Below are 13164 nucleotides of genomic sequence, written 5' to 3' on the forward strand. Positions count from 1 at the left end.
TTAGTATCTGAGGAGTGCGAGTGTTGTCGAATCTCTGTGAACATCCCCACTTCTAACCTTGTGTTAGAAGGAAGATAATTTGATAAAGTAGCTGAAGATGGCTGCTCCTAAAATACTACACGGAAAAAATTCTGGCAGTCATGTCCTGGAGCTGAGATGATTGACATCCAACCACCACAACCACCTCCCTTTGTGCCAGGTAGGACTCGGACCAGTGGAAAGTTCTCTCCCCAATTCCCATTGACTCCAGTTTTACTGGGGCTCCTCCTGGATGCCATACTCGGTCAAATGCTGCCTTCATGTCAAGGGGAGTCACTCTCTGTTCACTATGATACAACTAAATGGCAGAACAGTGAATGGCTGAATGGCTGACTCTACTATTCTTGTGCACAGGAATGTGGGAAATAAAAGATTGCCCTTAATACCCTGAATATGTCTCTCCAACTTAGAACTGGTGTGAGACCGGAGGTGGAGGACAAATGTGAGCGGTGCCAGAGAGGCCCGGCCAACCACGCCCACATGTTCTGGTCTTGCCCCAGACTTGTGGAGTACTGGACAGCCTTCTTCGAGGCTATGTCCAAAGTGGTGGGGGTGAGGGTGGAGCCATGCCCGATAGTGGCAGTCTTCGGGGTTTCAGACCAGCCAGATCTATTCCTGGGGAGGAGGGCGGACGCCCTTGCCTTTGCCTCCCTGATTGCCCGCCGTAGAATCCTGTTTGGCTGGCGGTCAGCAGCACCACCCAGAGCTGCAGACTGGCTGTCCGACCTCTCGGAATCTCTCCAAATGGAGAAAATCAAATTCGCCATCCGAGGGTCGGACGACGGCTTCCACAGAACGTGGGAGCCATTCATGCAACTGTTCCGGGACCTGTCTGTGGCCAACGTACATGAGGAAGAATAGTCGGGTGGCCAAGAACCAGGGGAAAATGGACGGGAATCGGGGGAAGGTAGCCGGGGGGAGGGGGGGGGGGGGGGGGATACAGGCTCGGTATGGGGGTTTGATGGCAAGCCAAGGCCCAAAACCAAACTATAATAAATGCCTACAAACATGTGCCTCGGCCATATTGGGGAATGTAAAATATGTATGCTGGCTAAAGGGGGCGGCCACAATTATTGTTATGAAGATGCTTACCTGTAAATATTCATGTTAAATTTTTGTGTTTTCCTTTTTTTTTTTTCTCTCTCTAATAACTTGTAATTTGTCATATATAAATTATGAAAACTCAATAAAAAAACATTTATAAAAAAAAAAGAACTGGTGTGAGACTCCAATAGTGCTACACATGCACACAGCAAGTTCAATTTCAACAATATACTGTATGTATCACTGCAATTCAGCCTCAGTTGTTTTAATACAGGACTTGTGATAATTTCCTTTAAAGACAGATGAATACTGTTTATTAATTGCAAGGAGGTCAATAAATAGGGGAGAAAATGCAAAATTATAGAATCATTCCAATGCAGCAAACATACATAACATAATAGGCCAATTAAAGTGTTCCCTCCCACCCCCCAGACAAAACTTTTGTTAGGCTTTAGTAAATGCTTTACTTCAATCAATTCAAGACAAATAATAATTCAAAAGAGCACCAAGAACTCTGCATACTCAATGTTGGCAGTGGGAGGAAGTTATTTAATCACTGGTCAGGTGGTAGGAAGCCATTTTACAATTGAGCCAATACCATTGGAATGATCTTTTTTTTTTTAAATTACCAAACAAATGCCCCTCCAAATTTACACTATTATTTTGTTCAAAAAAAATACACAAGCAATGAACATGTTACAACCAACATGTTTACAAAGTGCATGGTACAAGAGTCGGAGTTGAAACATAGCCCGTTGACATTTAAGACAAAACTAAATATACAGAGAGACAAGAGTTTCACAAGCAGAAGACTGCACCAATCCAAAACACCACAAGTAGTAAGGCTTCAATTCATATGCACTCTCATGGCTTTTCCCCTCCTCATATGCCACCCAGCATTTCCTCGCAGAGGGATCAGAAAGCCAGCCTGCTCCTGTTCCCATTTCCTGATCATCAGTTTTACATGGAAATTATAGCAAAATGGAAATTATAGCAAGATTATTCCATATATCCACTAATCCAAGAATGCTCTCCTTCTCAATGGTAGCCTACATAGCGAAATTGATATAGAACATGCTGTACACCCATCAGTCTGTCATGGGCTCGCATGAGACCTAATCCCACATCCCCATCCTTTATTAGAAATATTAATTTTTCCTTAATTCACTTAACTAATTAATTGTTAAACAATGACATGGTCTCTGCTTCAATCACTAACTCAATTCCATAGTCTTACAATCATGTACAAAAAGGTTTCATCTGCAAAAAGGTTTCATCTGCTCCGGATTCTAAATTCAACACTTAAATGCATATCTATGCTTATAGAATCACAGAATCCCTAAAGTGCAGAAGAAGCCCAAATCAGCCCATGGGTACACACCGACCCTCTGAAGAAGAACCCCACCTCGGCCCATGCCCCCACCCTATCCCCATAACCCCACCTAAGCTTTTGGACACCAAGAGGCAATTTTGCGTGGCCAATCCACTTAACCTGCACAACTTTGGACTGTGGGAGGAAACAAGAGAACCGGAGGAAGTCCACGCAGACACGGGAAGAACGTGCAAATCCACACAGTCATCCGAAGCCGGAATGGAACCCGGGCCCCTTGTGCTAAGAGGCAGCAGTGCTAACCACTATGCCACCCTATATTCCATCAATCTAACCCAGAATGGCAGGCCTGCTAAATACTCCATGAGCCTCTTTTTTTTTTGTCTGCATAGACAAAAAGAGGATTCTAGGGGTTGGAAAGATCTGCATGTAATTATTTCATGGGAACCAAAGTGAAACATCAATGTGCTACACAAAATGACAACCTAAATGCAGCATTTTCAAGCGAAATCAATTAAAGCTCATTGGGTGCATACTATTGCACTGCAGACGAAAAACAAAAGAGAATGAATGACTTTACCTGGCACAAAGTAATTTCCATCCACCGAATACAAACCAGCCTAGCCCTCGTTTCTTCTGAGTAATTCTAGCTCTCGGTAATGTGTGATAGTCGCTCTCATCATTTTCAAAACCTTCTTCTGACATCATCAATGGCATCTCATCTAAATTAGATGATTCATCTTCCACTTGATATCTGTTCATAAATAAAATAAAGATTAAGCTAGCAGCGTAAATATATATTTCATGCAATGTTAATTCATTCAAATGATTGTTAGGTAGTTACAAAAGCTAAGTACTGTGGTTATTGGAAATCTGAAATAAAAGCAGAAAATGCTGGAAATACTCAGGTCAGGCAGCATCTAATAATCTTTATTAGTGCCACAAGTAGGCTTACATTAACACGGCAATTAAGTTACTGTGAAAATCCCCCAGTCGCCACAGTCCGGGGCCCGTTCGGGTACACAGACGGAGAACTCAGAATGTCCAATTCACCTAAGAAGCACGTCTTTCAGAACTTGTGGGAGGAAACCGGAGGACCCAGAGGAAACCCATGCAGACACGGAGAGAACGTGCAGAATCCACAGAGACAGTGACCCAAGGTAAGAATCGAACCTGGGACCGCGCCATTGAAACAACAGTGCTAACCGCTGTGCTACAGTGTAATCTGCAGGGGGAAGCTGAGTTAAAGTTTGAAAAAAGGTCACTGACCGGAAACACACTTGCCATATCCTGCTTGCCAAACCCTGCCTGTCCTGCTGAATACTTGCTGCATTTTGTTTTTAAACTCAAAATAGTTTACTTGCCCAATATTAATATTAATAAAAAGCCTACTTATCTGCAAAATATAATTCAGCTGCCACTTGCAATGGGAATCTGCAATCAGCCGAGAATAGCTAGCGGCTAGCTGAGGAACAACCTCAAAGTGATTCATGCTCTCTCGAGTTCCCTACCATCACCCACCCACCACACTCATACCCAGCCAAACTCAATTGATGGAATGCTCATTCTCAGCAGCTCTGCAAACATTGGCTGAAACAATGAAAATATGAAGCCAGTCAATGGAAGTGTTGTGATCAGAGCCAAAGTGGCTTTCTCCTTGTAGCTGAAAAAGACTTGCCAGAGGGAAATACATCGTACCAAAAAAATCCAAGAGAATGTTCATCATTTGGTACCTTACCCCCGTATCTACAAGCATGCCCAAGAATAAAAATTCATAATTTCTTCATAAACCAGTCAAATATTTCAAGACACGAAAACATGCTACAGAAATCTACTAAGATTCTAGGGGCCTTTAAAGCAACTCCTTTTTTGGACTTATAATCGATCTTCTCCCCCAGGAGAGATCTCTCTCCAACTCACCGGAACTATTCACAGGTCGTCGAGGGTCTGCAACATCTTCATGCAGCAGCCTAAATTGTGATGACAGATTTTTTTTTCCAGAAATTTAATGAATCAATAGATTACTTCCAATGACACAAAGGCTGAGGAATATAGTTTTGCAGGTACAATATTTACTTAACACCATAGAACGGTTGGTTAAAATGCAAATAACATCCTTCACTTTGGAAAACTTCCAACATTGGGCAGGATATTTTGCCCAACATTCTAAGGTGGAGGGGCAATCCTGCACAATCAATGTCCATCAAGATTAAAGCAAAATCTCATGTATTTTGCAACTGCTCATGCCTGACCACTGCTGGTTGTAAACTTTCTGCCCTAAATGCCATGACCATGGTGTACAATTGACATTCAATGACTTTACTATCAATTAATCCCCCACTTCTAACATCCTGGGGGCTACCATTGAGCAGAAACTGAACTGGACTAGCCATATAAATACTGTGACTACCAAAGCAGGTCAAAAGCTAGGAGACCTGCAAAGAGTTTCCTGACTCCCCAAAGCCTGTCCACCAAGTACAAGGCATAATTCAGGAGTGTGATGGAATACTCTCAGCTTGCCTGAATAAGTGCAGCTCCAACAACACTCAGGAAGGTCGACATCATGCAGGACAAAGTGCCCCACTTGATTACTACCCCTTCCACAAACATTTAAATCACTCTAAAACCAATGAACAATGGCAGCAGTGTACACCATCTATAATATACACTGCAGGAATGCACCAAAGCTCCTCAGGCAGCACCTTCCAAACCCACAACCATCTAGAAAGACAAGAGCAGCAGATATCTGGAAACACCACCACCTGAAGGTTCCCATCCAAGTCACTCACCATCCTGACTTGGAAATATATCGCAGTTCCTTCACTGTCGCTGGGTCAAAATCCTGGAACTCCCTCCCTAACAGCACTGTGGGTGCACCTACACCTCAGGAACTGCAGCGGTTCAAGGTGGCACCTAGCTCACCACCACCTTCTGAAGCGCAACTAGGGATTGGCAATAAATGCTGGTCTAGCCAGCGACATCGAAATCCCAATAAATTTTAAAGAAATTAGGTATAGTAGTTCCACAAGATGAAGGCAAAAATCGTAATTCCAAGAATCAAAACACACATTAAAGGGGCAGTTAACCACAGAGATAATTCTGGCTGAGATCCCTACACATTAAACAATGAATTTATGGGTAACTTCAATGATTCTAACTTGATTTCACAATATCTAGAAATAAAGGTGACAGATGTAATCACCTTAAATACAAATGTAGCAATGTGATTGGTTCACTTTGAAGTGGTTGCCTCAAGGGATCTTTCCTAAACTATATAATAATTCTCAAATATAGGTAGCTTTCCTGTTCCTCATTTGAGTCAATCAGACAAGTGCAATTTTATTCTATCCCAGTACAGGGAAATGAAATGTAGAGCAGTACATCATATGTGCAAATTACAGAAATGACCAGTGGCTTGAGGAGGCTTAAACTCAAGTCTGATTTTCACATTGCTTTAACCCACAATATCAGGCGTGTGTGCAAGGGAAGCATTGTGATGGATGTGTTGAAAAGCAGAGGACAAAATCATTGGACAGGTTCTGTAAGGATTACTGCCATCAATGAAAGCCATTATCAATCCTGACACTACATCACTCAAGATAAAATCATTTTATTTCAGATGTGTTATTCATAGCTCAAACAACCCTACAAGAAAATGAAAGAGCGAAATATCTAAAATGTTACTTCACATGTAAAACAGCATTTAACATGTGTCACTTCAGAATATAGATACATAAAAAAGTTCAACCTTTTGCCACAATTGTACATAGAGGACAAGCAAATTACAGTAGTTTGTTCACTTATATGAAAACAGTCAACTTTGTTCATTGGTGACGATCCAAATTATGAGTTAAAGGCTGCTGACATGAATGGAAACTTAGAAATTCCTCTTTACTGGCAAAATACAAGATCCTTTGTGAATTCACATACAGTACTGTATAAAACAGGCGCTGTTGATTAATGGTGATTGTTAATGGTGCTCCAGTCTTCCAAAAATTTAAGTTTTAACGTCAAATTTTCACAGTATGTGTTTAATTTATATACATAAAAATGATCTAAGTTGGTTTGAAACAAACATGTCAAAAAGGTGTAGACATGTAATGCCCAAAGCCAAGAGACCACACAGCCTGCTGAAAAATCACTCTTATGGCCATTTTCTTTTTTACTGCTCAGCTCAAATTCTTATTTTTTTTGAATAGCAACAGAATTCTGAGGGTAGACAGATTGCAGGTGTGGTACAGAGCCAAGAAGTGCTAGAAGGTCACAGGTTCAATGGTGGGTCGTCTCAACTTAAAGCATCACAGTTGGCCTGGATGTTCCCAAGCTAACTTGGAGGAGGGAGGCACCAGTTGATTGTCATCTAGTGGAGTGTTCCATTAAGTGTAAAATAAGAGAAGATTCAAACTTAACTGATATCTGAAACAGGAAGAAAATGGGGTGCAAAAGAATGCAAGAGACGACATCAGGATTATACTGTACTGGCTTGACTCCTCTAGTGAACAATGAGGACTGATTATTAAGTGCTAAATCACAGTAAAAGGCATTAAAATGACAGGAACATTTCTGTCCAAAACATTGATGCGCTAACTTCGTACATCATGATGAAGAATTAATTCACTTAGCTTATATGAGTAAAGACAAATTAGGACCCAGAACCCAGTTCATAATCTCCTTAGACCAACAAGAAAGTCAGCATCAAAAAGATTGACTGATCACGTCTCAAACATGGGGTTGTGGGTTAGGATGAAAACTGCAGCTTTTGCAGTAGGTTATGAAATAATTTTTACAAAGTGTGTTCTACTCCCAAGAGGTTTCTTTTCTGTGTCTTTGTGATTTAATAAGTTGTTTCATTTTGCAAAAATAAAAAGTTTGCAGCCTGTTTGAATATAGCACATTACTTAGAAATAAGGTGAAAATTAATAGATAATGATGAAGAGAATAAGGAGACGAAAAACCAGAGTGCTCATAAATCAAGTATTGCCAGGCACCATATATTGCATCACAGGAATCAAAATACAATTAGTGGCATTTAGAGCCACAATACTACAATAAATATTAAAAATGGCAGTCCAACAGGTGGGAAAAACTGAAAGCTCTGAAGATTAATTGTTAAATTGTGTAATGAAGTGTAGACCAAAAAAGTAATCAGTAATAGCAGCTAACCTAACAGTGCAGAAAGAGGCCATTCGGCCCATCAAGTTCTGCAAAAACATTAATATCGTATGAAAATGCATGCAAAAAGGCACCAATATTATTTTCTAAGAGAATTACCATATTTGAATATATTTGCATCATGCAAATATAAAGTAAAAAATGTCCTTGAAATGCTTAATTTTCACGGTTAAAAGTTATTTTAACTTGCCTAATTAAAATCTGCTTGCAAACTAACTGGGCTCCACAAGACATTTTAGCACTAAAAGTCACAGTCTGTTCTCCCATTTACAGAACATGCTGTCCTCTTATTTGAATAGCTCTTTCAAGCTGTGAAACAGCAATTGTCGGTAGTGCATGGCAAATGACCAAGTAGATTCCATGGAATATTTCCTGAGGGTCCTTGTGTCTGCTTCTCCTTACCATGAATGAAACACACATGGAAACATTTTCATTAAAAACCCGATATGAAAATTCTCATGTGAAAATATTCCAAAATTCATCCTCAAGGAACCAGAAAAGCGCAAGAGATCTTAAAAATAGATGGATGCAGGAAATGCTGCACAGTGGAACAGGGCGAGGGGGAGCACCACACACAGCCAAAAATACAGCAAACCACATTCTTGCCAGCAGAAAACAGCTCAGTCAACGGCTTGCAGAAAGCGTGGTTGTTGGTGTTCATCGAAGTGATGGTTGGAGAGAATTATGTCAGCCGTTTTTTTTGTACACACTAGCTTGGTGTTTGAACCCCAATCACTGAAGTTAATCAGCACAGCAAAGCTTAGCAAGTGTGAAGGTTAACAGAAGCATTTGAGCCAACTGTTGTTCCCTGTTCATAAGTGGTGGTTCCTATGTTCCTCATTTGTTGTTTTTATACAGACTTTATGGTTCGGAGTGTGGAGATCAGCATTCACCAAGCAGCTCCCAAATTAACACTGCTAAATTTGCTTCTCATGTTCCAACAGCCGACTCAAGTGCTGCAAACGCTGGCAAATAGAGCTAAACTTAACCGCCTGCACTGGGCCATAGTGGAAGATAATATTCATCATTTCTGCAAATCCCAGCCGAAAATAAGAGCTTTTGTACTGAAGGTTTTCGCAGTATAAACTAAATAAAAAGAAATGGCGTCAAGAAGGGTTATCAAATACTCATGAAAAAAGTCTATTGAATTCTAATTTTTAAGGAGGAGGATCTTCAAATATGTACACACTGCATTCATATAAAGGGTCAAACCTAATAACTCAAAAGCTGTCTGTGACCTAGCTCACAATTTTTAAGCTCCCTGATCAAGTTACTTGGAAAAGTTTTTTTTTAAATGCAATCTAGGGGAGTTTATTTCGTAATTGTGCCTTTAAAATAGTTATCCAAGGAGAAAAAAAAATATTGCAGGGCTTTGGGGAAAAGGCAGGGGAGCACGACTAGCCGGGTTGCGCTAGCAGAGAGCCAGCACAGAAAGGAATGGGCGAATGGCCTGCTTCCAAGCTGTAACTATTCCATTATTCTGTTAAATGAACAGGGCAAAAAAGCAACAGGTAAAGTCTCATGAAGCTCAAATAAAAAAGGGAATGCTGGAAACACAGGAAATCAGTCCAATCTGAAACGTTAACCCAACCCTCGCTGTTTCAATCGGTGATTCCTTGATATAGTTCCACACATTTTCTACTTTTACTTCAGGTTTCTGGAATTTGTTCTTTCTCTTTTCAAGAGAAGCTATGTGGCCTCATGATGGCAAGCAAAGAAAACCCGTTAGAGGCCTCTTACCTTGTTCAGGCTCCGAGAAGTGTTCCTACAGAAATAGTCGCAATGTCAAAATTAGATTTTGGGGAAACTGCCAAAACATGCGCACGATTGGAAACATTATTTCTGTGTGAATGCATAATACACAGAGAGACTAATATTAAATAAATACAATCTGAACTCTCCAATTGTTCTGGAACAACTCCAGAGTTGAAGGCATTCTCAGTTGAAAGCAAAAAAAAGTCTACGTAACTGACTTATGTGAAGAACTGCACCTAAAGAACAATCTATCTTGAGCGTAGTGAACAAAGAAATCGCAAAGTTGCTCTGCTGTCGAGTATATTTGAGTGATCAAACAAGCAAAAACTCTTCAGATGATCAACTGAGAAACTTTAGTTTCTCCACACACTTGTGCAGTAATATTGAGCATCAAGAGCTACACTGTTCAGACCTGCAGCAAAACTTTTCAAAGGAGCATCACAGCAGCATTGTGGTCTGCCTGTAACTACCAAAGCTATTGGCTGGTCCAGCTGTGGGCAAAAGGCAAAACAGCCAAATTCAAATCTAAAAGCGTAGTTTATACCCATCTGTCAGCTCTTATCAGCCGTCTTTTAATTGGGGTATGCTGCACTATTTTGGGGAGAGAGAGAGGCAGTCTTGTTGCAAGACCAAGAAAGGGACATAGGGTGCTTGCAAACTTTTCACTGTTGAATGGAAGGCATCTAAGTTCTCCAATGTGCACAAGGCATCAGATTTTTAAAATTATAATTTGTGGCAAGTTCAGCACAACGGAGGCATACAGTTTATTCTGATGGAGGTATATAGTTTGCATATCATGGGGGGGTCGCCAAATGTCAAATCCCACAACAGAATTCCGAGTTGGTAAGAGGCTAGGTGTGTATTTGAAAAAGATGTGTCGGACTTCCGGTTGCGGCTATGCGGAGCTAAGCCGCACGTTCGGCAGCTCCCGCTATTTAAGGACTTTTGGGCCGATTTGAGGGCCCCAAACGGCGCTGTTTCGACGAATCCCGGTGGGGGAAGGTGTCTAGAGGAGCATTCCCCACAATTTATGGTGCTCACCCGGAGTGGGGCAAAGGAAAAAGCTGCAGCAGCTCCCAAAGAAAAGCGGGGGAAGAAAGACAAAATGGCGGCCGGCAGAACGCCCGAGGACTGGTGGAAGTGGGCGCAGGAGCAGCAGGCCTCTCTTCTGCGCTGTTTTGCAGAGCTGAAGGCTGAGCTGCTGGACTCCCTGAATGCGACTACCAACAAGCTGCTTGGGACCCAGGCAGCCCAGGCGAGGCGTCCATTCGGGAGTTGCAGCAGCAGGCCACTGAGAGGGAGGAAGAGGCCGCGGTCCGCGTGGGGAAAGTAGAGTTGCACGAGGTACTTCACAAAAAGTGGCAAGACCGCTTGGAGGAGCTGGACGTTCGCACGAGGCAAAAGAATTTGAGGATCCTGAGCCTGACGGAGGGGCTGGAGGGATCGGATCTCCCAGCGTATGTGACCACAATGTTGAGCTCGTTGATGGGGGCGGGGTCCTTCCATTTGCCCCTGGAGCTTGAGGGAGCTCACAGAGTGCTGGCCAGGAGGCCTAAGGCAAATGAGCCCCCGAGGGCGGTGCTGGTGCGGTTCCATCGATTTAGTGACCGGGAGTGTGTGCTGCGCTGGGCCAAGAAAGAGAGGAGCAGCAAGTGGGAGAATTCGGTAGTGAGAATCTACCAGGACTGGAGAGCGGAGGTGGCTAAGTGGCGGGCCGGGTTCAACCGGACGAAGGCGGTGCTGCATGCCAAGCAGGTCAGATTTTGAATGCGGCAGCCTGCGCGCCTGTGGGTGACATACAAGGACCGGCACCACTACTTCGAGTCCCCGGAGGAGGCGTGGGCCTTTGTACAGGCGGAGAAGCTGGACTCGAACTAGGGCCTGGGGACACACTATGGACGTTGCTGTTTTCGCTGTTGCTGTTCTTTAACTTGTGTTTTTTATGCTGGTTTTCTTTTTGCTCTGTTTCCGGGTGGGTCTGTTTGTTGGGTATGGGTGTGGGGTATGTGGGGAATGTTGGGGGTTTGTATTTTATATGTTCTCTTCTCTACGGGGCTGGGGGTTGGGGTGAAACTGGATTTTGGGGAGCTGCGTCAGAAGGGTGGGGTGTGGCAGTGTGAAAGCGCGGGCTTTCCTCTGGTTTCCCGCACCGCGGGGCAGGGGGGGGCGGAGCTGGCGTGGCCTCTACTGGTTTTCTTTCCCACGTTGAAGCGGTGCCAAGGTGGTGTGGCAAGAGGGGGATGACCCCATGTCGGGAGGGGATAGGTTTTGGAGGGAGCTGCCGGGGTCAGCAGTAGTCAGCTGATTCACGGAAGTACCATGGAGGGTTCGTCGCAGCTAGGAGGGGTCCTAGCCTGGGGGGGGGGGGGGAGAATACCGGGTTGCTGCTGGAATGGTCAGGAAGGAGCTGGTGTGGGCCGGGGGGGTAGAGGAGAGGCGTTATCGCCATGGGGAACGGGTCGGGCGGGGCGAGCTGGCCTGGGCCGAGCAGTCGACAAGCTATGGCTAGTCGGCGGGGGGGGGGGGGGGGGGGGGGGGGTTGCTCTCTGATCTGGCTGATTACCTGGAACGTGAGGGGGCTGAATGGGCTGGTTAAGAGAACTAGGGTTTTTTCTCATCTGAAGGGGTTGAAGGCGGACGTGGCTATGCTCCAGGAGACCCACCTGAAGGTGGCGGACCAGGTTCGTCTGAGGAAAGGGTGGGTGGGGCACTCAGGATTGGACGCGAAGAACCGGGGGGTGGCGATTCTGGTGGGGAAGAGGGTGGCGTTCGAGGCGGCTGAGGTGGTGTCGGACAAGGAGGGCAGATATATTATGGTGAAGGGTAGGCTGCAGGGAGAGAAGGTGGTGCTGGTTAATGTATATGCCCCGAATTGGGATGATGCTGGCTTCATGAGGCGCTTGTTGGGCCGCATTCCGGACCTGGAGGCAGGGGGCCTGATCATGGGGGGAGACTTTAACACAGTGCTGGATCCCCCACTGGACCGGTCCAGTTCAAGGACGGGTAGGAGACCGGCGACGGCCAAAGTACTGAGGGGATTCATGGACCAGATGGGAGGGGTGGATCCCTGGAGGTTTGGGAGACCGAGAGCGCGGGAGTATTCCTTTTTCTCCCATGTCCATAGGGTTTATTCACGAATAGATTTTTTCGTCCTGAGCAGGGGATTGATCCCGAGGGTGCAGGATGCCGAGTATTCAGCCATAGCGATTTCAGACCATGCTCCGCACTGGGTTGATCTGGAGATGGGGGAAGTGCGGGACCAGCGCCCGCTCTGGCGCCTGGATGTGGGGATGCTGGCTGAGGAGGTGTGTAGGAGGGTCCGGAGAAGTATTATGGGGTATCTTGATACCAATGACACGGGGGAGGTCCGGGTGGGGATGGTCTGGGAGGCTCTGAAAGCAGTGATCCGGGGGGAGCTGATCTCCATCCGGGCCCATAGGGAAAGGAGGGAGAGGAGGGAGAGACTGGTGGGGGAGCACCTGGATGTGGACAGGAGATACGCGGAGGCACCGGAGGGGGGGTTGCTGGGGGAACGGCGTAGTTTGCAGGCCAAGTTTGACTTGTTGACCACCAGAAAGGCGGAGACACAGTGGAGGAGGGCACAGGGCGCGGTATATGAGTATGGGGAGAAGGCGAGCAGGATGTTGGCGCATCAGCTCCGTAGGCAAGATGCTGCTAGGGAAATTGGTGGAGTGACGGATGGGGGGTGGGAATGTAGTGCAGAAGGGGACAGAAGTAAATGGGGTCTTTAGGGACTTCTAAGAGGAACTGTACCGGTCGGATCCTCCGATGGGGAGAGGGGGGATGGAGAGCTTCCCAAGGGT

The 13164-nt window shown here is 44.9% G+C and overlaps 1 protein-coding gene across 1 annotated transcript in view; it reads right to left on the reverse strand.

Annotated features, from left to right (window-relative positions):
* atp9b (ATPase phospholipid transporting 9B) overlaps window positions 1–13164 on the reverse strand; it is a 340330-nt gene that overhangs the window by 277515 nt on the left and 49651 nt on the right. Inside the window, exon 2 of the mRNA XM_038810251.1 lies at window positions 2994–3167. Coding sequence (XP_038666179.1) covers window positions 2994–3167 — 174 coding nt within the window. The remainder of the gene's footprint in view (window positions 1–2993; window positions 3168–13164) is intronic.

Source organism: Scyliorhinus canicula, chromosome 10 (assembly GCF_902713615.1).
Source record: "Scyliorhinus canicula chromosome 10, sScyCan1.1, whole genome shotgun sequence".
NCBI lineage: Eukaryota > Metazoa > Chordata > Chondrichthyes > Carcharhiniformes > Scyliorhinidae > Scyliorhinus > Scyliorhinus canicula.